The sequence below is a fragment of the Anabas testudineus genome, chromosome 15 (assembly GCF_900324465.2).
Source record: "Anabas testudineus chromosome 15, fAnaTes1.2, whole genome shotgun sequence".
Taxonomy (NCBI): domain Eukaryota; kingdom Metazoa; phylum Chordata; class Actinopteri; order Anabantiformes; family Anabantidae; genus Anabas; species Anabas testudineus.
Genome location: NC_046624.1, coordinates 20,665,251 through 20,692,865, shown reverse-complemented (window position 1 = coordinate 20,692,865; position 27,615 = coordinate 20,665,251). Strand labels below are relative to the sequence as shown.

The window sequence follows — 27,615 nt, the reverse complement described above, 5'->3', positions numbered from 1 at the left end:
TTTTCAATGAACGAGCACAATTAGGAGCTCGTACTTCATGTTGGAGAACAACTTTGGGACGTTTTCCTGCAGTAATTCAGGTGTAATTTTTATATGTTGAAGAAGACAAACCTCCTGCGAAGGACACGGAGGACACGTGGTCGTCAGTGACGATCCTGAGTTTTAAAGATTTACTAAAGATTTATTAACTTTTATGAACTGTTCAAAAAGAAAAACAAGTGAATGAAGAGAAAAGGTGATATTAGAAAAACAAAGTACACATTTGAATTTGTAAAAGAGAAACTCAGATTGAATCTTTATGATGTTTTGTAACTTTTATGACATTATTATACATAAAGTCTGAAGAGTAACTGGTAACTACAGCAGACAATAAAGTACAGCTGGAAGAAACAAGATAAAAACCCACCGGTTGTTCTAGAGTCAGACGAGTGCGACGACTTCACATGATCCATGTGGACGAGAGATGAAGAAAAGATTTTAAAATGTTTCCTAATGAAACGTGTTTTAAAACCTGTGACTGAAGAAAATCACTTTATTTATGAAGAAAAGAAGAGAACTAACAAACTAGAGAGTGTGAAGGATGCAAAACATGAGTCAGTTTTAAACACACACACACACACACACACCATGCATTGTTAATGCGAGTGAAGCACTCTGTTTGACTGTGGCTGAGCGAGGAGGCGGCGACACGTCAAACAGCATCAACGTCAAACTCGGTGGAGTTCAAGTTCAGCTCCACGTCGCCGTCCTGCTGCTGCTGCTGTAGAAAATCTGCACCACAGCTGACCCAAGTCTGCTGTTGGAGCCTGACTGTGACCTTTGACCCCGACACACAGAATGCAGTTACTACTGTCGGGCAGATTAGCTGAGGGCAGAACTTAAAGCTGCACTTCCAGGTTGTACAACTTAGGATGTTTCTTCCTACAAGAAAAGTCAGGGGATAAGAAAAGACACGTTAACATGATGTTTAAGTCTTAAAAGGATTCCAACGTGTCCTTCTATACATTAAACAGATATCGGTGTGAAAACGCACATTTCAACAGTCAGGTTCACACAGATAGACACTGTCCTACTCAAGTCTACAGTATGAACGTGTTTCCATGTTGAGCTACAACTGAGATACACTTTTGTATTCAGGACGTGGTTAATTTGGAAGGTGGGACTCATATTGTCGTTCAGACAACCATGTAGATGTGTCACTGGTCAACTTGGATTATGAAACTGAAGACAACATGAAGCAGGTCAAAGAAAGACACTTATTATAATTAAAAAATCCTATCAAGGGGGCTGCACAGTAAGAGCTGCTTTGAAACTTCTGCAGCAAGCACAGCGACATCTGGTGGTTGTCCAGAGTCACAGCAGTCCGTCAATGTACAACAGCTGAAATCTCCAAAGTCTGAAAACACTGAACCAGATCAAAGTTCTTCTCCACGAGGATACATCATCTTGTGGTGCTGGTGCCACCTGCACAACTCAGTGAGTGAGAAGGACAAATTACATTCTGAACGCGGCCTGTGTCAAGGGTTTGAATGTTCAGATACAAATGAGTGAGAAAAAAAAAAAGTAACTCCGTTCAAAATCAAACTGGAACAGATCAGGAGCGAGTGGAGCAGCATCTGATTCTCTCAAAGCTGCACTACACTTTAGAAAGTGATTAAAACACTGGTGCTGGCAGCACACTGGATTATTTCTGAATCCAGGCAGGTGGAAGAGTCAATTCAATTTTATTTATATGGCAACAAATCACCACACAACTCAAGACACTTTACAGTGTTTAAAGATTAAGACCTTACAAATATAACAGTATACAGAATTATATAGAAAACTAACAACTGAGCAGCACCAGGAGACAGTGGAGAGGAAGGAGCCTCCAGCAGAACCAGGCTCAGGGTGGGCGGCCATCTGCCTCCACCGGTTGGGTTCAGGTGAGTGTTGTCAAACCACCGTCCAGATTTAGAAAAAGCTGCCATGTGTTGACTGCCGGGGTGATCGGCAGGTCATCTCTGTGACTGGAATGTATGTTGATACACGAGAGAGAAAAGCTGGAGCTGTTCTGACACTCGAGTATAGAAACTATAGGCAGATGGAGTGTGTGGGAGTGTGTGTGTGTGTGTGTGTGTTCACCATCACCGTGATTACTACTCTGATTCTAAGTGTTTCTATTTGAACTCTGTGGATTAGGTCACTGGCTTTAATGTTCCCGCAGGGCTCAGAGTGTGTGTGTGTGTGTGTGTGTGTGTGTTTGTGTTGGATTAGTCTCTATTTGAAGTGTGAGGTTTGATTTAATCTGGAGGTCGCTGTAAACAGATGCAGTGATCCTGCCGCTCTGAACACAGTGTTCACTGCCAGTATTACACAACACACACACACACACACCCTCTTCCTATAGATGTGACATAATGGAATACATGCATTATTGCTGACCTGATTATTTCTCAGTCCATGGGGTTACTCAGGTGTCAGTGACGTCACAGACCCCACCCCCCTCTTTTTTCTGCTCCAGTTAGCAGAGTCGAAGCCAGACGCTGTGACCTCAGACGCCCTCTGACATCATTAACATTATTACATCACTGAAGATGCAGTAAGGACCAAACTGGAGTCATTGACGCAGTCGGTCCTAGATTTCCACACGTATGTTTGTTTAATTCAATCCTCCCTCAGGAAGGTGATAATGTTCAGACTATTTGATCATTTTGCCGTTTGTACACCGAAGCTGAACGAAGCAGCTCGAGGAGACTGAGGCCGAGACATTTCTAGTGCTTAAGGAAACGAAATGGACGTTCAAGGCTGGGACAACAAGTTATGAAACTAAAAACATGTATGTTCATCTTAATGTGAAAGGTATCAGCTGTCAGATGACTCATGCAATGTGTTTAAAGCAGCACAAAGAGGAAATACTGAAGTAAAGTACGTCACAATCATAATAGAGTACATGTACTTAGTTACTTTCCACCACGTCAGCTTCCTCTGACCTTCTGTCGTCAGGTTACGTGCGAGTCGTCCGGTGTTTTGACCTGAACTGATGCTGCAGCACAAACACACACGAGACCTCGTGTGAAGAGACTGTGTCGGACTGACCCAGAAAGTGGAGACGCTGCACGGATCTCATTCATTTTCAGGGATTTTCGGCACAGATTACAAAGGCTCTACCCCGTTTGTTTTGTGAAAAGCATGTGAAGTCCACATTAATACAAACGCCGTGGCCCTGAACTTCAAAATGCCAGGGGACCTTTTTAGAGGCTTAGGGGCCGTTGAGCACATCCAACGCTCAGGGAGCAGAAGCCCCGTTAAGCTGACAGGGCAAAGTACTTCTTTGATTGTTTGTTGGAAATCTCTTCCAAAAGCCACCGAACACAAACGGAGGCTGGATTATCGTCTAGTGGGGAGGAAATGAAATTCCTCAGACGAGGCACTTTAACAGGTTCGAGCGGCTGTGTGAGTGGCAGAGTGTGATGCAACTTGTTAAATGGAAGGATTCCTTCAACCAATCACAGAGAAGCAGTTAAATAAACGTAACGTGTCATCACCAGCAGCCCTGTTCATCATACCTGAAAACACAGTTAGTGGTTGAATGAACAATGCAGAGAAAACTTATCGTCTTTGCAGACTTTAACCACCAGTGGTGCAGATTTTATAGTGAGAGCTGCCTCTGTTCTGGTAGCTCCTCTTGAGCTGCTGTAGTAGGTTGAGGAGATGAGGAAGCTGCACAGAGAACTGTGAAGATGAAGACTTGGCCTCTGAACATCCGACTACACTGGGAAAATCAGGGGGAAAATGTGGTTGATCATCTTCCTTAAACAAACCCAGTGATCAGTGAGCACTACTCTGGAAATAAGGGGATCTGGGGCCCTGTTAGTGGCTTTGGGAGATCAGGCAGATCCTACAGTAACAGGGTCAGGAGGCTGTCGGCCTCCTAACACACTGCAACTCTGCCAGACTCGAAGCTGTCTCCTTACCTCAGCCTCACACGGCGGCCCGCAGCCCCGCTCGTTCATTTCAATATTTTCTGGGCTGATGAGGAGGCGAGGGCAGCGAACTGTGGGTCAAAAGAATCCCGTGATTACTGGGGACAAAATAACGACCAGATGCTGCAAGAAATGCTAAAGTGTGTCATCTATTATTATGGAAGCAGGGCAGCGTGTGGCTAAAGCAGAACAAAGGACGCAGCACTGTTGGCTTCGTGCCGTTTGCCAAGAGACGTCGAGTGACGACGTGATTTAATGACATTTTTCATTCCACTGCAGATAAAACGTATTGTCTTAATTATTTGAAATGTACCTGAACTCAAAGATTGTTTGTGAGGGAAGATGCTCCACTCTGTTTCTGATACAGCTTCACTCTGGAAGGTGGCATCATGTAGCCCACTTTTACACTTAGACACCACAAAGGGCAACTTGGGTTTTAATGTTGTGCTCTGGGACAGTTCAACATGTGGCTGACATGAAATGGAAATTGACTGCTGACCCTGTGATTTAACCAACTGAAGCACAACTAAACATATCAGTCTATCCCCCATTAATGTCAAAAACTACAATAATTTTATCATATGAATATTTCTAAACCAGGACCACAGCATTTGGATCAAGTAGCTCCTGGAAAACATTTCTACAGCTGTTATTTCACAATAATCAACATGTACCAGAGGTAAATGTGCATTTGATCAATATCCCATGTTGCTGCAGACTGTTGCTGTGAGTTCCCAGTAACAATCTGTTGCTTCTCTATTTGCTGTATTAAACCTTCTTCATTTAATACCACACCTTGTAGAGGTAGCTGCTTGTTTAGCGGCTCTATAAATGGAGAGAATCATCTTTACAGCAGGTCAGACGTTCAGCAGGTCACATCAGGACACGACGACGCCTTGAGGGGAGGTGGAAACGCTGCAGGGAGCAGAAAGTGTCGTCACATGCTAACGTAGATCTACAGTGACACCTGGAAGAACAAATGGATTAGAGAGAAGCAACTGAAGAAGAACTGAAGGTTTTACTGAAAAACAGAAAAAGAAGCTGTGAGATATTTTTCACTTCTGGAAAATGATGAAGCACCGAGTCATTAAGGACGTATTTAGATCTTCTGACTTCAGCATCAGAAAACAAACCAACAGCATATTGTACAAAACCAGATCATCACTGGTGGATCATTTGCTTTTCATTCAGTCCTGCAGGTGTTGGACGAGCTGAAACAGAAATGTTATTTTAACACCAGCTGCGCTCAGAGAACATTTCTCTGACACATTAATGTCTGTTCACATATATTTGAACTCTTAACTGTAACACAACAACACAACCATCAATCATTTCTTTCTTCTGAAAGGAAGCAAAAACAATCTGTGAGGGAGCTGCGACACCCGGCCGGAGTTCAGACAAAAAAATAAAGTAGAAAAACCATCACTCATTAAGAAACGGTCCTTTTAATATAACGTTTGTTCCTGTCACAGGCTCCACATCCAGTTTCCTCCATGCACCGTTTTTGATAAGGAATAACTAAAACAAGAGAGCGAGAGACTGTGAAGAGGGAAATGATTTCTGCAGAACTGCTGCTGCATAAATGTTTCATATTAGTTTCACTCAGCAGAAACGTTGTCAAGGCCACATTAATACAACAGAATACTATGATGATTTACTCTTTGACCAAAACAACCTTACATTGTTGGTCTTTAACATAACAATTATGGACATTTCTCACCATGTTCTGACATATACAACTGAACTGCAGCTTATATCAAATGTTTGTTCGAGCTCTAAATGTCCCACAGTCCAAAAACTTCAGATACTATTATTTTGCATCATCAGCAGCAGTTCTGCAGTTAAAATGTTTGTTCTGACAAATCTGAGACACAAAGAAAGATAATGTGGCCGTAATAAAAGTACATACAGAGAACAGGATCAAAGCAAAGACTTTTACTTACAAATTAAAACAGTCACGCTTCACTTTAAAACATTTCATGTTTGAATCCAGGTCTGTGGCCTAAAACACTCAGGAAGCTGTTCTTCATCTTTTTCCATCGTTCTTCTTTTATCATCTTTGCTGTAACGATAAAACACTGTTCACGTGTCGTCACCTCACATCTTTGACTTTTTTAACACCGGCTACTTCCAGTGTTGTACAAGACTTTTAAAATATTCCTGTAAATCAGAATTGTTTAAATGTCCGGATTTGATGGAGTTCAAGACTTTATTTCCTTGTTCTGGGAAAATAACCAAACCAAAATCAACGACCTGTTTCTTTACAGTCAAACCTCACCGTCGCTCCCAGAGAGATGCTGTTCCCCAAAAACCTGATTAAAACCCACAGACTTTAACAAACCACAGTCAATGTCTTGGTCCCACTGTCAGTGAAATAAATACTCGCCATCTCACTTCTAAAGTCAGTGGAGGCTCACACTACAGGAATTTACACCAGAACCTCAAAGAACCAAAGAATCCGTTGTCGTAGTGTGCAGCCTGCACAGGAAACAAATCTCAGAGTTTCAAACATTTGAATGGAGGCGTCCCATCGTGAATCGACAGAACACCTCATGTTTACGTTCAAGTATTTCAAAGGTCTCACAATCAGGGTTGGTACTGTCTGTACTGCATCTGTGAAGGCGAAGGGTTGCTGCTTACAAAGCGGAGCGGTGCTGTTGACCCTCCGAAGGCAGTTCTGTAACTTTGAGAGGATGACGCCCCAAGTCCAAACCCGGCTCCTAGACCCTGACCACCAAATCCCATCCCAACGCCGGTCCGCCCCAGGCCCTGATTCAGCATCCCTGTGTAGGGAGGTGCTCCGTAGGCGAGTCCGAGGCCACCGTAGGGCCTGTGGGTATGCTGTCCAGGAGCAGGGAGAACCACTGGCTGCATGTTCCTCCCCGGCGTGTCGAAGGAGAACTCTGGAGGAGGGCTGCAGGGTTTGGAGGGTGTGGAGGTCAGAGGGTCCAACTCTCCAGTGGACAACAGCAGGGGAGGCAGAGAGGAGGAGGAAAGGGCAGCGTAGCTTTCAGCAGGCCCCAGAGGAGGAACAGGGGAGGAGGAGGTGAGGGTCCCAGAGAGGAGAGGTCTGGTCCAGTCATCCTTAAAGATCTGGACGGTCAGCGTGGAGACGAGAGGAAGCAGCCGGTTGGTGACGTGGGCCAGAACCAGCTGCTCGTTAGCATCGCGGCGGATACGAACATGAGCGGAGCCAGCCTGAAACAGGAAGGTACAGAAGGGCAGAGGGGGTGAGGGGGGTACTTTTATTCAAATGTATTTATTTAGTGTTTTACATAGAAAGTAGAAAAAAAACTTCAGGGACTCAATCCATTTTAACTCTGGACCTGTGACGTATCAGTGAAACTATAAAACTGTAAAGAACGATCAAGTTAAATCACATCCAGTGTGAAAACATGGGCCGCTAGCTGGCTACATGCTAACCCAACGTAAACTGACTGACTTATGACAGTGACAACTGATCTACCAGCTGAACTCCTGCCTCCTCATCTCCTAATTTAACGCCCTCGTGGAGGTGGAGGCCTCGTAAGGACAGAATCACACACACAAACACACACTCTCAGCGAGTCCCCATGGGCCACGAGTGCAGTGAGGGGGTCAAATCAGTTTGGACAGATGCTCTGTTAGCAGTGGGCAAACAACCAACAGTTGTGTAAGTGCAGCAACATCAGCGACAACAACAGCAGTAGCATCGATAGCACAAATAAAAACAACAATAAAAGCAGCATCAGTGCCGAGGTAAACAGAGGACGCTGCTCCGCCTAGAGGCAGCAGGAAGGCGCGCACACACAAACACAAACACACACACACTTTTGTCATTGAGTCATTGTGAGGACACTCATTGACATAATGCATTCCAAGCTATGTTAACCTACTCTGTATTGACTTTTAATTTATCACATGTATTTACCCTAACCCTAAAACCTAGCCTTCACAATGATAGCCACACACACACACACACACACACACACACACACACACACACACACACACACACACACACACACACACACACACACACACACACACACACACACACACACACTATAAGGTTTCATTTGGACCGCCGTGTACATAAAACCATTTTAAAAGATAGAATTTGAGACTACATTTTGATAAAATCACCAAACTCGTGCTACAACAATCCACGATATTTGGGGACATAAAAACCTACACACAAGGTAGGCTCCTTAGAGAGAGGTTTAAGAGGTTTATTCTGAAGAAAGGTTTATTGATATGTTGGAGGTCCTGCACATTGACAGCTGTCCTCCTTTATACTATTTCTAAAAGGTATTAACACTAGTATGACGTCTATACTTCATATGGGTATAAGTCAATGTCAAACCCTTTTCTCTTGGTACTATACAATAAAACAGCACAGTAACTTTTAACTCTGTGAATGAGGTTTTGGCCAAACAGTTATTTCTGTAATGAATCAAGTTTCAGGATGAAGTGAGAGTTCTAGTTATCACAGTGGGTTCACAGGAGTCCTGCTGTGGGTACCTACAGTGTAGGTTTTTATTCGGTTCTGTTGTATGTGATCAGGTTGTATATGCTTTAGGTTGCGGAAGGAACGTGCGGGGTTCAGTTAACAGTTGTTGGATCTTTGTCAAGGCCAAAGTGTGTATTCAGGAGTGTAGTTAGTATCACATCACATATGGTGCATCGTCAGAGTGGGTGAAACCCAGCTTTATGGTTATAGTCATTACAATTAATCACCTGTGTCCGATAGTGTGTGTTTTTCACACTAGGAGGTAGAAGTCGGTGTGTGTGTGTTGTCTGCACAGGGCAAATGTGTGAGTGTGTTTCCCATGACCTCAGCCGCCCTCAGAGTCAGCTGGGCTTGTTTACCATTGCTTCGACAATGTGGACCACAGACAACAGCAGCAAAAACAGTCTTCCCTCCAAAAACTGGAGAAAAGGAGAGAAAGCAGGGGGTGGGGGGGTCAATGTCTCCGCTTGAATGACTTGTTCCTTCTTTTCATCTGAGTGAACAAATCCATACAGATCGTCGCTCTGAACCAACGAATGACTGAGAGGGATGAACGAGACGGAGGAGGGAGAGAAATGTAGAAACAAACAAACTAACCAACAGGAGGATGGAGGGAAAGAGGATACAGATAGAAAACAGGACGAACAGAGGATGTTAAGATGGAAGATAGCAAGCCAGACGGAGATGGGCCTACTGCAGCTGGTGTAAATGAACTATGAGGTAAAATGGGCACATACCCGAGGCCCTGGTCGACTGAGGGATGAAAGAAAATGTTCAGTTCGTCCAAAATGTCCATGTGTCATTTGATCAAACTTAAATTCATTTCCTGCTTAAATTTAATTTTTTTACACTGTGAAGTTAAATTAATCGAATTGTATCAGGTTGCAAATAATCCAACCAAAACTGGAGGTCTCTGGAGAAATAATGAAGCTCCTAAATACACTACACAGAAGGACATGATCGGAACAAGGCTGGAACCCAAAATGCTGCTGATCCGTCAGATTTCTTCACACTGCCTTAAAATGACCAAGCAGGAAAGAAAAGTTTGATAAAAATGCAGATCATCATGACTGAAGGTCAGTGAACAGACTGGAACAACCTCCTGTCACAGCTCTGGTTCTCTGGCTGTTTACGTACCAGTGATCCAAAACCCACAGTCCAGAAGTGCTCATTGCGAACTTCCAGGACTCCGTCCAGAGTCGACACCTGATTGGACACAAATTGATTCTGTGTTAACACATACTGACTATATTCAAATCACTTATAAGCTCAACCTGGTAGGTTTAACTCAGCGGTGACTTGGGAAGAATCACAGGACTGGTTAAGAAATCTAAGATTTATATTATTTATTTTATTCTTTATCGTTATTTGAGATCAGTAGGCTGAAAATAATTACATTCACAGTAAATGTCAAGTGAGAAGCAGCCTGAATGGAAATTCAAAGCAGATTTTCTTCATTACTTGTCATAAATTAATTCACATTCATTTTTTAATTTATAATAAAAAATTTAAGCAAGCAAATTCTCAGGGCTGCAGCTTTTATACGACTCACCTCTCTCAGCAGTTTGTCCAACTGGCCGATGATGTGTGAGGGTGTGGTCTGCAGAAGGGAGAGATAAAATATAAAATATAAAATACGCTCTTTAAAATGTTGGTTTGCTTCAGTGTCCATGCAGAAATTCCTTGAGTGCAGCAGAAAGACAGACAATAAAACACCAAGTGTTTCATGTGGGACAGACGTTACCTGCAGGAGAACTTTGCCGCTGTAGACGCTCATGGGATACATGGTGCCGAAAGTCATGAGAGCGATGGCGACCGCCGATGCTGTGTCCACTGCGTTATAGTTACTGAACACACACACGTGCAATTAACACAAGCAATACAAGAAACACAAGGTATATATAATAATATAATAAGAAATTAGGAATAGAAATGCAAAAGGCAGCGGAAACTATGATAACAGAAATGTGTGGTAACAGGCTGATTTGTAATCGTCTTAAGGTGGAATTTAAACCTAGACGGTAACAACTGGCATTCGGGTTGTTGAGTTTTTCCTAGTTTACCTTGAAGTTTGCTCAGTAGTCATTGTTCTACAGTAGCAGCTCCACCCTACCTTGTATGTGATATGATGTATATAAGCAATCTGCTTTATAAGAATCAATGTTTTGTTGTATTCTACAACCTGAGCACGAGGAATCACAGAAATGTGGCACAGAACAAAGTCTTGGAGAACTCCCACATCAATCTTAATGATTCATAAGCCAGTCACTGCACTTTTGCACATGTTAAAGTCTACATGTTCTGTCCTAACTGAAAGCACTCTGCTTCATTGCAGATAAAGATAAGGTCAGTTTAAAGCAGAGAAAGGGAATTTCCAGCAGTGATGGAAACATGACATCAGCAAACCCAGGAAGGCATGTAGAGTTTCAGTGTGCTGGGGAATTCAGGGATTTAACAATCACAGATTCATTCTTACTTGATTTCTATGAGCATGTAGGTGATGCAGAGGGACAGAGCTCCTGCCATGTTGATCAGGAAAAACGGGTTCATCCGAGGCAGCAGCACACTGCTGAGACCTGGGATGACGCCACACAAACTGTACACAAACACAACAGAAACCGGATTAGTGCACATCATTAACTCCAGATTTTCCCCATGAACCAGCTCCAAATGTTCTCAACTTTGCAAATGGAAATAACAAAAACATTTAGTTAAACAGTGTCATCATGAAAACATTGTTCTGAATAAAATGTCAAACTGTTTCCACCCAACCTCAATAACAGCATAAGAGATAAAACAGATTAAGATGCCAAAGTCCAAAAGTTCAGTTCTGGATGAATCATCATAAACAAATGAACACACAGCTGTGCCTAAAATTACAGAGTATTTCATTTTGAAATGGAGACAAACAGGAAATATGTGACTGTTCTGCTGTTTAGTTAAACTGCATTCATTTTAAAGTTTAAAGTATGTAGGTGTGTGTATAAGTGAGTCAAACAATCAAAAACCTGCAGAGGACAGTTATTTAAGGTGAAGCTTCCCTCAGGATGAATGTCTGTTTGTCTTTAGGATTAGACCTTTAAACCTAATCACATCATCATAATGGACTTAGAGTAAAGGAACTGGAGTTAATGGGATCATTATTGTCTTGTTTCACGTTTTGTTGTTTAAGTCCTGACTGACCAAAGTCACTCCACAATCAGTTCTGCTAAAATATCATTAACATACGAAGCTACTCAAACTTTCAGAAAAACTGCGACAATTTAAATGACAATTTCAACCATTCTTACTTTATTCTTAGCTTTTAATACTAAGAATGGGCAGATTTTAGACATAAATGCACGATTAAAATACAGCCTTTGCAGTCTTAAAACAAAACAAAGATACCTGCAGTGTTGTCTTCCTCTTTATGTACCGGTGTTGGAAATAAGCAGAGCCTAGCTGATATGATACACAGATGGAATTGCTATTTAATTATTCAGTCTGGTAAGATGTTGATGTTTCCTGTTTAGCACTAGGAAATCAGTAGCGAGTGAGTAATTCAACCCACAGCGTCACAGAAGCTGCAGTGGTTACTTGGAGCCGTTAAACGAGTGTTTCAATGTGAATCGAAGAAACGCAGTATGGCGAGATATTTTTATTGTAAGTCGACCATCACCAATCTGTCGAGCTGTGTCCAACATATACACGTCACCATTTTTCTGTTGCTGTGGCACAAGAAAATTAGATCCTGATTCTAAATCCTGTGTGTATGAAGCTCTGATTGGATTGGAGAAACAACAATCAATAAGCGCTGCTACACAAAGGCATCTACAGTCGTTTCTCTGAACAGATGTTTGACACATGGATTTGACAACAATGCATGTTATTTATCTTGGACAGCTGATTGTCACCATAAGTGACAGGTTGACAGGAGAAAACCCTCTGTGGCCTTGTTCGGACCGGACCAGCAGCTGCGGTCGACCTCAAACAACAACCGATTCTCCAAAGACTCAACAGAGATGACCCGGCTCGCTCTCTGGGTAACGCACCCGAGCCGATGTTCCTGGAACCGTTTAACAGGTCAATGAATGAAACTCCAGGCGGACTGGCCCCGCGCTGTGTGTCAGACTGAATTTCCAATTTGTCAAAGACCAGCACTCTGAAGCCGCCGTGGTCGATGGCTCTGTGCCACAAAGTGTATAAAACCAAACAGAGCATGAAAGGTTTTCCACTTATTATTACTTTATTCAGCACGAACAACAAAATTCTATTTTCATATTATTCCTAAAATATCGCCCAGCTTGTTTTGATTAGTGGATTTGAACTAGAGTCTGTTTAACGTGGACAGCGGAGAGAGACAGTGGTCATGATGTTGTCAAAGACTGATCCAGCAGCTCCTCAGACAGTGAATATTGGAGAGATGGGATATGTGAGCACACGCCGTGATTCACTGCCGGACGCTCTGTGTTTATATCAAACCCACTGAGTCAGTCTGAGTTTGGAGTCCTAAAACTTAGCAATGACTCAACATTTGAGCCAATAGGTTCCTCTCCACTGATTTTTAAGAGATTTTTTCTTTCTCCTGATTTTGATTCATGCAGAGAACGAGGTTCTAGTCTTACCTCATCCGTGTGTTACGTGGGTACATGACCTTTCTACTGGCAGTGCATTCGCTAACTAAGTTATATCAAACTGTGACAGAGCCAAGATGACAAAACACCAAACAACTGTCGAATCTTTAATTTAAGCCAGTAGTGAAGGATGGATGAAGCCCAGAGACACTGTGGTTTTAACACAATGATAAAAATCGTCAGCTCAATCGGCTGATGAGAGGTAACAAAAAAGGACCAAGGATGATGAGCAAAAGTTACAACGCAAAAAAAAAGAAAGAACATTTAGAGTGTTGAGGATGAGATTGACAATTCCAGTGAAGCCATAATCCCTGGTGATGTACTGATATAATTTGACATGTGACCTTGTGTGTATGTGTGTGTTAATCCAGACACGCTGCAGACAGAGAGTGAGAGATTAGAGCAAAGAGACAAACAAACACCTGATACTCTGGTTTGTTGGCTCCACACCGAGCTGAATAATAAACAGACACTTGATCACATTTCAAATACTAAACACAGCTTTTGTTTACTTTATATTATATCTATGACAAACGTGTGCACACTGTTTGTGAAACATGTAGAAAAATATAGAAACTAATAGTCAGGAAGTAAATATACAGATTGTACTGATGGAGAGCCACTTCGTAACTACTGCAGTATTTACAATATACTGCAGCTGAGAGCTCAAGCTGCATGTTACACAGCACATTATTGATTCAGTGAAATATTATCACTGCACAATATTCATTTTCTGCAGGAAGAAAGATGGCTCATCATGGTTGGATGAGAATGAGCCACAAACAATACAGGATGTGAAAAGAAATGGGGAAAGAAATATTTAGTTTTAAATTTAGTAAATGTGTAGTAATATAGAAACTGATTTGTTATGTACGAAACCTTCTTAAAAAAGAGAAATAAATTATTCTAATAGGTCAAATGTGCATGAATTGTCCTTCCTTCATTGTCATATTCATTTGTTTTTAAATATCCGTCTCCCTTCTCCCCAATGGCAACTTACACACACAGAGCTCAGGCTGGTGAGGCCGACAAAGCAGCAGGCTTTATATAACCCAGTTGGCCCCCCAGACCCAGCTGAGGTTAAGTGGGGACAGGCTATTATAACAGACACACACTAACACAGACACACACTAACACAAACACACAGTGGAACACACACAAAGTACTTGTATGGAGGCATACAGAGCATCTCTCGTCTTCACACACACACACACACAGTGGAAACTAGGCTGGGACGTCCTGTTCATTTCTGCCCTCTCAGCCAATCACAGCCCAGTTTTGCTGCACAACTCTCCAGGCTGTCGCCACGAGTAACCTGCACCATGTGAGCCGCTGTGTGTGTATAAATGTATATGTGTGTGTACACACACACACACACACACACACACCATACACTTCATCCACGTCCCACATGCGGGAATTCAGATTGTGATGTAATATTCATCACACCTGTCGACACCGAGCACTCATCTGTTTTGGAGTCGCGCGATACGTCAACATGACAACATAGAAGAAAAATGTGAAGGACAATTTGCTGCTATTGTCTGTGTAATTATGTGGTATTTTTATCTCTACTGTGTACACTGTATTATGAACTCTTTAATTCTGCTGATGATAACGAGGCAGAAACTCCACAGAGATAAGTATCCAGACATACTTGTTTAGTCCAAACAACAGAATGAGAAACCAAAAAGATCACAGAGTGGTTGAATATCTCCACTAAACCATTTATCTCCTGGATTTTCATTCATCTGAGATTCTAATCTCCACAGATAATAGCGCAAACAAAAAACTCCAACATTACTGCAGAGGTAATGTTGCCTGTTCACGAAATTTGGTCTCTGCTGCAACTTACAGATGGTCTCAATGTGGTTTAAATAAGACAGATTCATTCTACCCTCTATCACTGGTTTAGGTTGCTGGTATTTTTGGTGTAGGGGACATTTTATTGGCCTCTTAACACAAACCGAGCATCATTTAAATGCTTGAACCACTGCCAAAAGTAACCACGGTGGTCTAGGTACTAGTCAGTTGCACTCAGAACGAAAACCCCAAACCTACAGAAGATACTGGACGTGAAAGTTCACTGTCAGTTTCCAAACAACCAGCTAAGATTGTTTAAGGATAATTGTGGCTAACTGATGCTCTGTTTTAGTGTTCTGGGACAGTTTTGGTAGATAGATTTAGATAAAGTCTCAAATTTGCTTCAGTGTTTTTTCTCCTCCCTGACTGGCAAAGAAATCTGCAGAGCTCACAAAACAGCTCGTTGGCAAATATTTTGAATCAGCACAATTTAAGAAATACCGATGTCTGCAAAGTATAAGCTTTCAGTGAATCATATCAGATGTCCAGAAACTGACAGGGGTGGGACATTTAGTTCTCTGTGCACAGCAGCACTGCACAGTCGCAACATGTGAAGTTAGGACCAAACCTGACTGAACTGTAGTTTTACAAAACACGGAGAACCGCCACTTAGACCCCTGTACTGTATGTTATAAAAAAATAAAGTAACTGAGAGTGTTACGGAAACAAATACACAAAATAAACACCTGTGAGTATCAGTCAACTATAGATACAGTGAAGGTTTCCCAAAGATTACTCTGATATCATGGCTCCAGGTACAATGATGTGTGAACCTTGAACCAAGGTGTGTGTGTGTGTGTTCTCTTGTCACTGTACCCATCGGGAAACAACAAGAAAACTGATCTTACAGCTGTTTCTGAGAAACTCAATCAATGAGCCAATCTGTTTCCCTGCAGCATCTCAGTTCCACCATGCTGACCGAGGGTGACCTTTGACCTCAGTGGATGAGCCATGTGTGCCCTGCTCGCTCACACACACACACACACACACACACACACACACACACACACACACACACACACACACGCCGATTCGCAGTATAAGCAGTAACACACCATCAGGAGTGTGTGTGTGTTGAGTCAGTGTAAGTGGATCCTTCCTGTTCCTACCTGCGACTGAGCTCTGCTGATGAAGGAATGAGACAGATAGAAAGAGGAGAGAAAGACAGAAAACAGTGAGACAGGAAAGAAGAAAGACTCAAGTTTTTACCTTCGGCTCAGATCTGCCACATGCTCCTGAAGCCAACTGCTGCTCGCCGCTAGAGAGAAGAGAGACACATGAAATGCTGTTAATATACAGTATATCTAACAACTTAACACAACATCTGCAACAGTACACACCGATACTCAAGACCCACTTACTGAGTACTTTTAATGCAGTTTTTCATCACTCCTGAGGCAGTTTTACAGACATTCAGTCTTTGACTTGAACCTAATGACACCAGGTGTTGAATAGTACTGTTTATTTGTATAGAAGCAGGTTTCATAATGTATCTTACTGTGAAGAGGTGCTGTTGAAATAAGTTTGTCATTTACTGTAATTTGATCTTGACTCATAGGCAGTGGAAGAACAGTGGAAGAACGGTGGTAGAACAGTGGCAGAACAGTGGTAGAACAGTAGAAGAACGGTGGTAGAACAGTGGAAGAACAGTGGAAGAACGGTGGTAGAACAGTGGAAGAACAGTGGAAGAACGGTGGTAGAACAGTGGAAGAACAGTGGAAGAACGGTGGTAGAACAGTGGAAGAACAGTGGAAGAACGGTGGTAGAACAGTGGCAGAACAGTGGTAGAACAGTAGAAGAACTGTGGTAGAACAGTGGAAGAACAGTGGAAGAACGGTGGTAGAACAGTGGAAGAACAGTGGAAGAACGGTGGTAGAACAGTGGCAGAACAGTAGAAGAACGGTGGTAGAACAGTGGAAGAACAGTGGAAGAACAGTGGAAGAACAGTGGAAGAACAGTGGTAGAACAGTGGAAGAACAAAGCGAAGCAGGAAGAGTCCGACATGAACTGAGCAACAGAAAAATGAAAAGGTGTTTCTGGTTCATGCTGTGTTAAAGAGAAGACAGAGGTGTCATGGTGGCACAGAAGAACCATCTGCAGCTGCTCATCAAACAAACTTCAGCGTCATGTTACTTTTTTCCTGTTTCCGTGTTCAGTGTGGACAGAACAGGCGTCACTGCTGCAGCTAATTCTTATTTTTGGCCCCAACTTCTGATTTGACACAACAACAGACACGAGCAGAGAGCAGTTAGCCCCTCCACCACGATGAGAGATAAAAATAGTCTGGGGAGGGGGGGGACGGATCGCTCACTCGTATTTAAAAAAAGATAAGCGCCCTCGCTCCACTGCACTGTCCCACCTTTAATGTGTGACGACATTGCGAGGCCCGAAGCCTCGACGTCAGGTCAAAGGCTCTTCACTTCCCATCCTGCTCAGACCTGAGAGAGTGTGTGAGTGTGTGTGTGTGTGTGGAGTGGGCAGGGGGGTTATGTTTGTTTTGCTAGCAGGGTGAGTCAATCTAAACAAACATTTTAATGGAGTGACTTATTTATGATCTGTGTGTACGAGGAGGGAGTGCAATGTTTGAGTGTGTGTGTGTGTGTGTGTGTGTGTGTGTGTGTGTGTGTGTGTGTGTGTGTGTGTGTGTTGGCATGTCTCTCTGCCTGTATGTCCCCCTGGCACACTACATTACCACTGTCTGGAACATCGTTGCGTAATGCACTTTTAGTCTCGCTCCATCAGAGAGAGAGAGAGAAAGAGTGTGTGTGTGTGTTTCAGTGTGTAATGAGTGAGGGATGTTGTGTTTCTGCAAAGTTAAGTGCCCATGTTTGTGTGTGCAGTTTTATCCCCCTCCCATCTCAAAATGTCAGATGTTAAGTGATGTTGAGACTGCTCCGAACGCAAGAGCAGACAGCTGACAACACACACACACACACACACACACACACACACACAGACACACAGACACACACAGACACAGACACACACACACTCTCTCTCTCTCTCTCTGACCTCATTCATCAGTAGACTGTTCATGCACAGTGTGAGTCAGGGTGAGAGCAGAGGAGTGGAGGGGAGAGGAAAGGAGAGCAGAGCATAAGAGGAGGAGAAGAGGCAAATGAATTAAGGTAAGGAGAAAAAGTAGGAAAGGAAAGAAGATGAGAGGGGAGGGGAGGAGCAAGTGAGAGAAGTGGGGAGAATAGGGAAAGGAGAGGGGAGGGGAGGAAGACAGAGGAGGAGAGAAAGGAGAAGGAAAAAGAGAAAGGAAAGGAAGAAACAAGGAGAAGGAAGTGACGAGACAAGAAGAGGAAATAGTAGAAGACAATGAAGGACAGAAGGTAATGAGAGGAAAGGGAATGAGGAGGGGAGGGAGGAAATGAGAAGAGAGCTGTTCTTTTTATACCAGTAAATATCTTCACATATTTCTTCATAAATATTGTCATGTTGCATACAGGTGCAAATAAATCTACGTTACTGTCTGCAAATTAGTGTGTGTGTGTGTGTTCCAGTCTGTCTGTATTAGCTGCAGTCTGAGCCTCACTGAGGTCAATATGTCCTGGGGTCGACTCTGGCGCGGTCTGGCCTGCTCTGCCTGCATCTGTGAGTGACCTATACCGTGTGTCTTCACTGTTTAACACATGCAGACTGCCTGTTTGCATATAAAGTAGGGAATACATGTGGGTCTTGGACTGGTATTTGTCTCTCTAATGGATTTATGGGGAGTGTTCACACTGTATACCCATGTATATGTGATCTTGTGCTCTGGGATTAAGATCTCTGACCAGATAATTCACCTTACAAGTCATTGTATTCTAAAGCCTCATCTGCACCTGGTAGTAACGGGTCTTTGCACCTGTAAAATAACCTGTAATTAGATCTGTATACACAAGGTCCAGGTCCAGGTCAAGTAAACAATGCTGCTTATGGACCCTCGTTTCAAAATAATTGTTTCCGAGGAAGGCCTTGGTGGCTGCATCGAGAAGAAGATAAAACTGGGACAACAATGTGTATGTGGTTGGATGACATCAAATGAGTCAACAGGAAGACACAAAAACGAGTCATTTAAGTTGGAGGTTTGGTAAATGTGTCTCCTGATGAGATAATAGGTCATTACATTCACTATTCCACTGGGGCACATTTGAATCTCTTATTAGGCTCGACTGCGGTGCCGGCAATGTGTTCTTGGTAATGGTTTTGTAGATTTGGTGATAAAGGTTAGAAATACTGGTCGCAAAGACGCCAATCAGTAAAGCAGGCAAAGGAAGCCTGGATGAAGTCAAGCTGAATCTGATCATTCTTCCCTTTAAAAAACGGAAACATTAACCTCCCGAGAGTTCGGCAACAACTTCAGTCAATCAAGCAAAGATTTACTTCATCTGTTTCCAGTTTCTCAAATGTGTGGATTTGGTGCTCAACATTGTTGTAAACCAGTGTCATTGGGTTTTGAACAGCTGGCTGGATAAAAGATATAAGAAATGACACACTGAGCGTTTAGGAAAACAACAAGCTGCTGGTTTCAACCCACAAAGAGACAAAAACAACACATTTTTGGTAGATGTGCTGCCAAAAATACGATTGTTGGGAAAACAAGTTCAGAAGTACAGCAGAGTTGCATCTCAACTCACAGTACATATTTCATGCCCTTGTGTGCTGCCAAAACACCCCAAAAATAATCTTTGAAATGTCAAATAACCTTACTGATTGACTGCAATTAGGAGGGGACTAACCTCTGATCCCAGTGCTGCTGTTTCCCAGTTATCTACTGACAAAACAGTGAGCAAGCATTTCATTTTACTCTAATAATCCCCCAAAATAAAACAAAGCCAAATTGTCCCTGTTCCCCAGTGAGGGTGAGGATTACCAAATCACAGGAGAAACCCAAAATACACAAAAATCACTAAATCCATCCCTCTTTAAAAAAAACAACACAAAACAAACAACAGGATTGACTGTACCTTCTGAGACGTAGGCGAATGGTTTGTTCCTGACTGACATCAGGGTCAACAGGTTGAAGAACAGAGCCACGAACGTCCCGACCAACAGACGACCGCTGCAGAGACAGTGTGCGTTATCATACGTTAACATCTTATTATTGAACACAGTATGGTGATAACACAGTGGTTAACAGCTGGCCAGCATTTCAGTCCAACACACATATACATGGGATGTGCAACACATGATAGACAAGACCTGATTGTAATTCGTTGTGGAACAAGCTCAGAGGAAAAACAAACCAGTATATGACCAGTAACACCAGACTGGATGTGGTGGTTCTAATGCGGTTGTTCTATGAATGTTGTGCTGCAGTTACATGAATTATCGATCCTAGTGGTCAAGGAAACAACCACCCATGACCATCCTGTTCCTGTCTGTCCATCTTTACGTTTTCATGATTTATTCTTAATATGCTTTACAGAGTAAACAGAGCACAGGTGATGAAATAATGTTATAACACGAAAGCGTAAAACCGACCAAAAAAAGCATTAAAAGTCATGAACAACCTGAAGCTGCCTGTTGAGAAAAACAACATTAGATATTAAATCCAATAATATGTTAAAAAAACATTTATCTTTGGCAATTTCTACACTTTTAAAGCAGAATATATAAAAAGGTTTTAATTAATGTCCTGCTCTTCATAGTCAAACTGATTTAAAATGTAATAGTAGGTGTTGATATCCATTATTAAAGGCAGTAAGATGCTTCTCTTCTTCCATTCATTTCACATTTGTCCACCTCCACCAGAAATGGCTTATTTGGAGCAGCCTGTGGTCCATACTGAGCATTTCCATCTTACAGTAAAGGTTAGCAGCAACAACTGGCTGACCTGCTTAGGTCATATAGCGGACATAGCAAACAGGCTATGGGGCTGAATCCTTGTGAATGGAGCCATAAAGATGCAGTTGGAGCTGACAATCGTTTGTTCAGGAAGGAAACAAGAAGGCTGATAAATGTTGAGACTAAACTGTTTTTTAATGAAAAGACACAAAACATTTGTCATATTTATGATTTATATGAATCTTATTAGCAAAAACACACACACACACACACACACACACACACACAACTGTACTCTTCAATACACTGATCACATGGGACAATCCTTTTAAGAGCCTAAAAATCAGTCCAAACAATCAGTGGGAGGCGAAGGGCTGTCCACCAATGAAAAACAAAAGTGGGTGATAAAAACATTTCATTACACTAACCCACCCCACCCGAGAGAGAGAGAGCGTGTCAGTCTCCACCAAGCAGACACCTGTCTCTGCAGTTAGTGACCAGCGCTCATGCCAACCAATCACATTCACTTTAAAGAACAGAGATAGGAGGAGGTGGAGGAGGGGGTAATCTTGTCACAGGAGACAGGTTTAAGTCATGCTGTATTTTAGGTTATGAAAGTCGCCTCACTAATCGATTTGAGAATGGAGAGATGAGACAGAAAGCTACAGAGGAATGATGCTTCCCCTCTGGAATACCGACGTTAAAGGTACTTTTACTGATGGAATGATGGTGGCTGCCATCAGTTAGAGGGTGGAAACATCTGGTCAAAAGATAAAATAAATACTTCCTGCAACACTAAATGTTGCCTCTGGAGTGAGAACAGGCAGAGAGGAACACAGTCAATCAGTCCAAATTAGTGGATCAATTATCACCTTTTAGCACAGATAACTCCCTCCAAAGGCCTCACGTTAGTTCCAGTAAGAAGTTTCAGGAACACGTTTTAAAGAATGTTATAGACTTTATAAGCTGATGTTAGGCTGAGGGCAGCGTTCACCACGGTCTGTGTATATTTAACTAAGCTGGTGTGGACACATTTACATTGTCAGTGTGAAATCAACAAGGAACATGTTGCCGTGAGTGAGTCAGACGGTTTCCTTCATTCACTGAAGTCTGTTTGCCGCTCTGTGTCTGACCCAAATGTTTGGGATGTTCTGTTCCAACAACAGCTGGCGTTTCTGTGTGAGTGTTACAGAGGCAGACACACACAGAGATGCCAGCTGTTTCTCTTTGAATGTGAAGAGGGAATACGGTGTGTTTGTGTGGAGGGGTAGTACTTACGTATGGACCTCAGGCTGCTCCATGAAGCGCTCCACACTAACAAAACAGAAACAAACACAGTCAACAACACTGGTCAGGTGGGACCATCCTGACTCTGCACTGCGTGGAAATAACTTTCAATTCAATTTGCAATCCAAAAACTTTATTAAGGGGAATTTGCCGCAAAAACTGTACAAAGTACAAAAGAATATTTAGAAATGATTAACTTTCAAACGATGCGTGATGGGAAATCTACGTATTATTCTATTTTTTTAATGAGTTAAATGAACTCTTAGAAATGAATTCATTCAACTCATCATTTTAAGTCAAAATACTTTTAGTCAAAGTCCTGACAATTAAAAAATATATTAAGTTCTGAGCTGGAAAATGTTAATTTATTTAAACAATATTAACAGATTTCATAAAATTCCTGAATGAGATTTTACAGAGTATTTGAGCAAGACAGTGGGTGAACAGTGAAAATTTAAATAAAGAAAAAAGTTAATGATCACTGTTGATCACCTTCAGTTCAGTTTGTCTCTTCAGTATGGGCTCCACAGACCAAGGCAACAGATGGAGTCTGTGTTTAAATCCTCTTCTAAGTTTTAAAGTGTGCACGCTTTGTCATCGATTCCACAGTGGCAATAAAAAGGGAGCAATTTGCAATTTTCTGGTCTGCATAAATAGGAACAACATCTCTAAGAAACACTGTGAAACTCATCAGATTTTGATGCAGAGGTCAAGCTAGTGTTTGTCACATTGTGAAACACTGTGGACACAGACATCCTATATTTTCTAGTTGTATTCTAAGAAATAAATAAATAATGCCGGAGTCCTAATGCCTAGTGTTTCACTTACTTTGCTTACTTACTCACGTCACTCTGGATGTTTACTGAGTGTGTTCAATAAAGACGTGAAGCATCATGACTGTATGCTTTCAAATTAGTAATACTGTGTTTGTTGATATCTGACTTTGGTGAAGATCACTTCACATTGTATGACCAATTTAGACAGAAAAGCAGAAAAATTCAGTTGGCTCACTTTATTTTTCTTGCCACAGCTTCAATCTCTGGAGAAATGGAACAACATTTTCAAAACTCAGATTGAGATCTGCTCAAAGTGAAGCACGCTGTTTAGAAGGGGGCATTGTCATCCTGAAAGAGACCGCAACGAGAACAGCTTTGTACTGATCTGCAGCAACTCTGCACTCTAACAGAACAAGTGGACCCAAACTATGCCAGCATAATTACCCCCACAGCATAAAAGAGCCGAGACATCCGCTCACTGTAGGAGTCAAGCATCCAGGGTTTCTCCTATAATTTCTCTTCTGTCCACAGTTTGATTTGAACTGATGAGTTCTGCAGACGCCCACTGACCAGAAATCTGTATTTTCTGCTAGAGATGCGTGTGTGTTGTTATTCTGAAAATTCTCCCCTCCCCTCCCCAAGAACTGACCGCAAAACAACCCCTCTCCGGCCGCCTGGAGGTGTGTGTGTGTTTGTGCCTATGTGTGTGACTCAGATCCAGACAATAACAATTCCAGTCTTAGCCCTAAAAACATTAGTAGTTCATACCACACACACGTGCGCACCCCTCCCTTTGACAGTAACCACCCCTTTAAAGCACTTCTTTAAAGCACCATCTTTAACCATCTCTGAGGTTCCTGCATCTTAACAAGTTAAAATATAGCTGAGTAGTAAACAACATCTTTTGGGCTCTAGTTATATTAGACATTATTTGTGCTGTGTTAAACTGTGTAGTAAGACAATAAAATAACTCAGTTGAAAAATCAGTTGAATAATCCGTCTCAACTTTTGTTGCTCATGTCACTAAACCTTCCTGGGGTCCAATTATTGCATTTCCCAAATGGTTTGATGATAAACCAAAACTGAGACTACAGGAAAACATGCACCCCGTGTAGTGGAAAGCAATGTAGTGAAATTAATAATGGGGGGGAAAACAAAGACAAAAGAAAGAAACAATTGGAAATATTTTGTGTATTGCTTTGGAAATATCAATTCTGTTGTTGCGTTGAGTCACGCTAAGAAAATAATTGAAATTTTAATCGAGAGAGACAGATTGAGTGAGACAAAGAGATGCAGAGGAAGAAAAGCAAAGACGGACACAAACAGAGACGTGGGGTCTTAATGTGGCTCTAAATACTGACTGAGGACAGAAGAAAAACTCTAACTCTCCTTAATCGTTAACATTTTGTCCTTCGTCCAGAGTGTGTGTTCCTGTTTTGTGTGTGAGCATGAGCAGGTGTATTTGTCTTCTTATGAAAGCATACACACCTCTCCTTCAGGATGAACAAGGCTCCCAGTTGGACGAGAACAGTGGAGGCAAAAACAGCCAGAACCTCCAGTCTTTCAAACCTGGAAACAGACAGAGACGTCAGAACCATCGAGACTAATGATGCGATAGACCTTAAGATAACCCAAATTGTACATATATCCTAACTAAATGTCCAGCCTCAACCTTGAACCTAAACCTGATTCCAATCTGAACACTAAAACCAGATCTAAACCACAAAGAGCCTCATGAAGTTTTGAAGACCGGACAGAACGTAAATCCTATCGACAGAGGTATGAAACAAAAATCGTCCACCAGCTGCATAAAGACACATGTAAACACCAAACTAGCTGTGTTTGAAGTGGACCATGATCTTACATCCATGAGCCGTTCAGCTGATCCCGACAACGGTAACAACAGTTTTTCTGTCCATGCTGCATCTGTGTTTACAGTGTCTGAGTGTGTGTGTGTGGTTATGGGACAGCAGTGAATGAGCATATAAATAAACACAGATGGCATTTTGACTGAAAAGCCTCTGAGACAATATAGTATGTCAGTACAGAGTTTATTAAAGGAACAGTCCATGATGTATAGTAAATATAAACCACTGGGTCAACACTGATGGTTTTTTCAGCAGATGGTATGGGTGTGTGATTTTAACAAAAAAATAAGATCTATTCTTACATGGATATTTTCTTGCATTTTGTTGATAACAGTCAGTAGACATATATGTGAATAGTGGTAGTATTGGTAATAATTTCAGCCACACAGTGTCAGTCTGTCATTTATGTGTGCGGTGGTTAGTTTGCATGTGTTGTCTCGTCTTTCAAAAGCCAAACCACTTTCATGTGATGAGGGTGATCCATGCAACAATGCAGCACACTATGTTTTATTCATTATAATCTCACTGCATTCACCCTCACTTCGCAGCAGTCTGTCATATACTCATAACTACACGATGCAGCGAATGTGAGCAACACACCTGTCACATTATCAAAACAACAATAAAGATGTTATCAGAGATGATGATGATGATTTATATCACACACCCCTCGAACATTGGTCAGACGCCTCAGATTTACAAAGTACATGTGAACATATCACTCATTTTCCTTAATTTCCTATTCCCGCTCTCGTTCTCTCCCCTTTGTTTTCTTGTTGCAGCCTGTGTGTGTGAAGTAGGACTATCAGTTCTCTACAGTCTCTAAAATTGATTCATTCATTCAAATCATTGGTGTATGATTATTACCTATGCCACTGTCATATCCTATTGACACCACATCAGGTGTCCTTTATTCAACTTGAACTCCTCTTGGAGTCTGGAGATTATTTTGGTGAACTCACCCAAATGAGTAGACCTGACTGGGTTTCTTCATGGTCACCCAGGAACTGATGAGACAGGTGATCAAACTGCAGGTCACAGGGAGGTGAGGAGGAGGAAAGGAAGGGTGATAGCAGGAGAAGAGAAAAATAAGTGATTGATGGAAGACAAAGAAGGACACAGACAGGAAAGGGGAACATAAGAACAGAGTTAGTGACAGACAACAGAAATCAAACCAACAGAGGTCGGCTGGAGTTCACCTCTTTTAAATGTGCTATATTTTATTCATTATAATCTCACAATTCATTTTTCATGAGATCCCAGCCCAAGTGATCAGACACGGTGTTATCTCACATCTGCTTCCTTTTTGCTAGTTTTTAAGATAGAAAAACTAGTATCTATCAAATTTTTTCATTTTTGATTAATGAATGATTAAAACAGTGAAACCAGAGCCTGCTATGATGTCTTTACCTAATCTTGGTTGGAATTAAACAAGCTAACATTTAATGTTTACTGTCTACACAGTTGTGAAGACAACAACACACTCACCTAAACAGGTCGAAGATGGTGAGGTACGTATAGGCAGTCAAGGCTGGAAGACAAAACAGAGAAACAAAGACCATCACAATTCCTGAAAATCTGAATATATAGAAAACAAACAAATTAGATTTCCACATTTGTTATTCTTCATTTGGTAAAATATATTTTTCCCGTTTAATTATAATAAATATATAATAAATAAACATTTATTAATCTGCTTCTCATACTGACATGATGCACTAATGCAGTTAACATTCAATTCAATTCAATTCAATTTTATTTGTAGAGCGCTTTTTACAATTGACATTGTCACAAAGCAGCTTTACACAACCAAAGAACAGTACATGAACAGTGTATGTGTATGAGTCATAATAATCAGATTGTCCCTGATGAACAAGCCGAGGGCGACAGTGGCAAGGAAAAACTCCCTGAGAAGGCAACAGGAAGAAACCTTGAGAGGAACCAGACTCAACAGGGAACCCATCCTCATATGGGTGATTACATGCTGTGAAGGCAGCAGTCCAGTATAACAGTTAAAGTCTTTTAAGTTAATATGGAGTCCAGTTAGTTATTGGAGGCAGACTCGTTCCATTCCTTGACTATCGAGCGTTGAGTCGAGACCTCCAAGAAACAGCTTCCGACGTCCGCCGAGGCCGGGACCGACTTCATAGTAGCTTGTGACCAATCCAGTCTCCAAACACATCCCAAAGGGCAAACGGTGGATCCAGACGATGAGATCTCCAGCCAGATGTTGGGCATCAGGACGAGAACATGAATGGTGGCAGATACTTGTGTGTTTGACAGTATTAGTTTTAGTAATTAGTATTATTAGCTAGGTGAGTAACTGTATATATTCTAAATGTACACTAACTTGTGAAGTCTGTCTACCTAACCACCATTTACTGATGACATGAAGGGTGTTCCCATTTCTTCAGTCAATATTTCAAGCACTATATTTGTAACGTTGCTTTGAGGGCCACTCAAAAACAGGGGGTCCAGAACTTATCGAAGTAATCCAGTGATGGTTATTTATAACCAACTATATTTAGATACAGGGGTACACTGCGAACAGAAAGTACTAGTAGATAAATTGACTACTTTCAATGGATTTGTGAAAATGTAAATAAATGTAAACCACAATGATGAGTTAATGATGCAGGATTTGAAAGCACCTCATTTCAACATTGGTAGCCTTATTTCCTTATATTCTGAATTGTTTTACTTTTACTGTGAATCTTTTACCATGTGCTTCGGCAACACATCATGTAGAGTTAATGTGACTTCTCTAAAGCAGAGGTCTAACGCACCCTTAGCTGGTCAGAGATTACTGGAGTTGGCCAACAAGCTCGTTGTTTGCTCGTCACCAGGTTGATCATCATTTTTTAAATTGAGTCAACTCACCTGGACAGCAACCTAGTTCTTAGCCAATTAGTCAGCCAACAAGCCAATAAACTAATCAGTCAGTTAACTCATTAGCTACAGAGAGATCCCAACTAA

General features: G+C 41.8%; 1 protein-coding gene across 1 annotated transcript; it reads right to left on the bottom strand.

The window, feature by feature from the left end:
• Window positions 1–5,390: 5,390 nt before the first annotated feature.
• Window positions 5,391–26,165, bottom strand: slc30a6 (solute carrier family 30 member 6). Its single transcript, XM_026356072.1, has 11 exons — window positions 26,128–26,165; window positions 25,602–25,667; window positions 24,260–24,340; window positions 21,987–22,022; window positions 19,889–19,983; window positions 16,143–16,191; window positions 10,934–11,053; window positions 10,202–10,304; window positions 10,010–10,057; window positions 9,595–9,663; window positions 5,391–7,163 (listed from the first exon to the last, which is right to left on the bottom strand). Exons 2-11 carry the CDS (start codon window positions 25,631–25,633, stop codon window positions 6,552–6,554), a joined length of 1,245 nt encoding a protein of 414 aa, XP_026211857.1. The 5' UTR covers window positions 25,634–25,667; window positions 26,128–26,165; the 3' UTR covers window positions 5,391–6,551.
• Window positions 26,166–27,615: the final 1,450 nt, after the last annotated feature.

What these genes read in the sequence shown, in the direction of transcription:
- slc30a6 (XM_026356072.1), bottom strand. Translation starts at nt 25,633, where the DNA reads ATGAAGAAACCCAGTCAGGTCTACTCATTTGG. An exon ending in TACATGCTCATAGAAATCAA is followed by an intron (nt 10,305 to 10,933) that starts GTAAGAATGAAT and finishes GTGTGTGTTCAG; the next exon opens with TAACTATAACGCAGTGGACA. An exon ending in GCGGCAAAGTTCTCCTGCAG is followed by an intron (nt 10,058 to 10,201) that starts GTAACGTCTGTC and finishes TCCCTTCTGCAG; the next exon opens with ACCACACCCTCACACATCAT.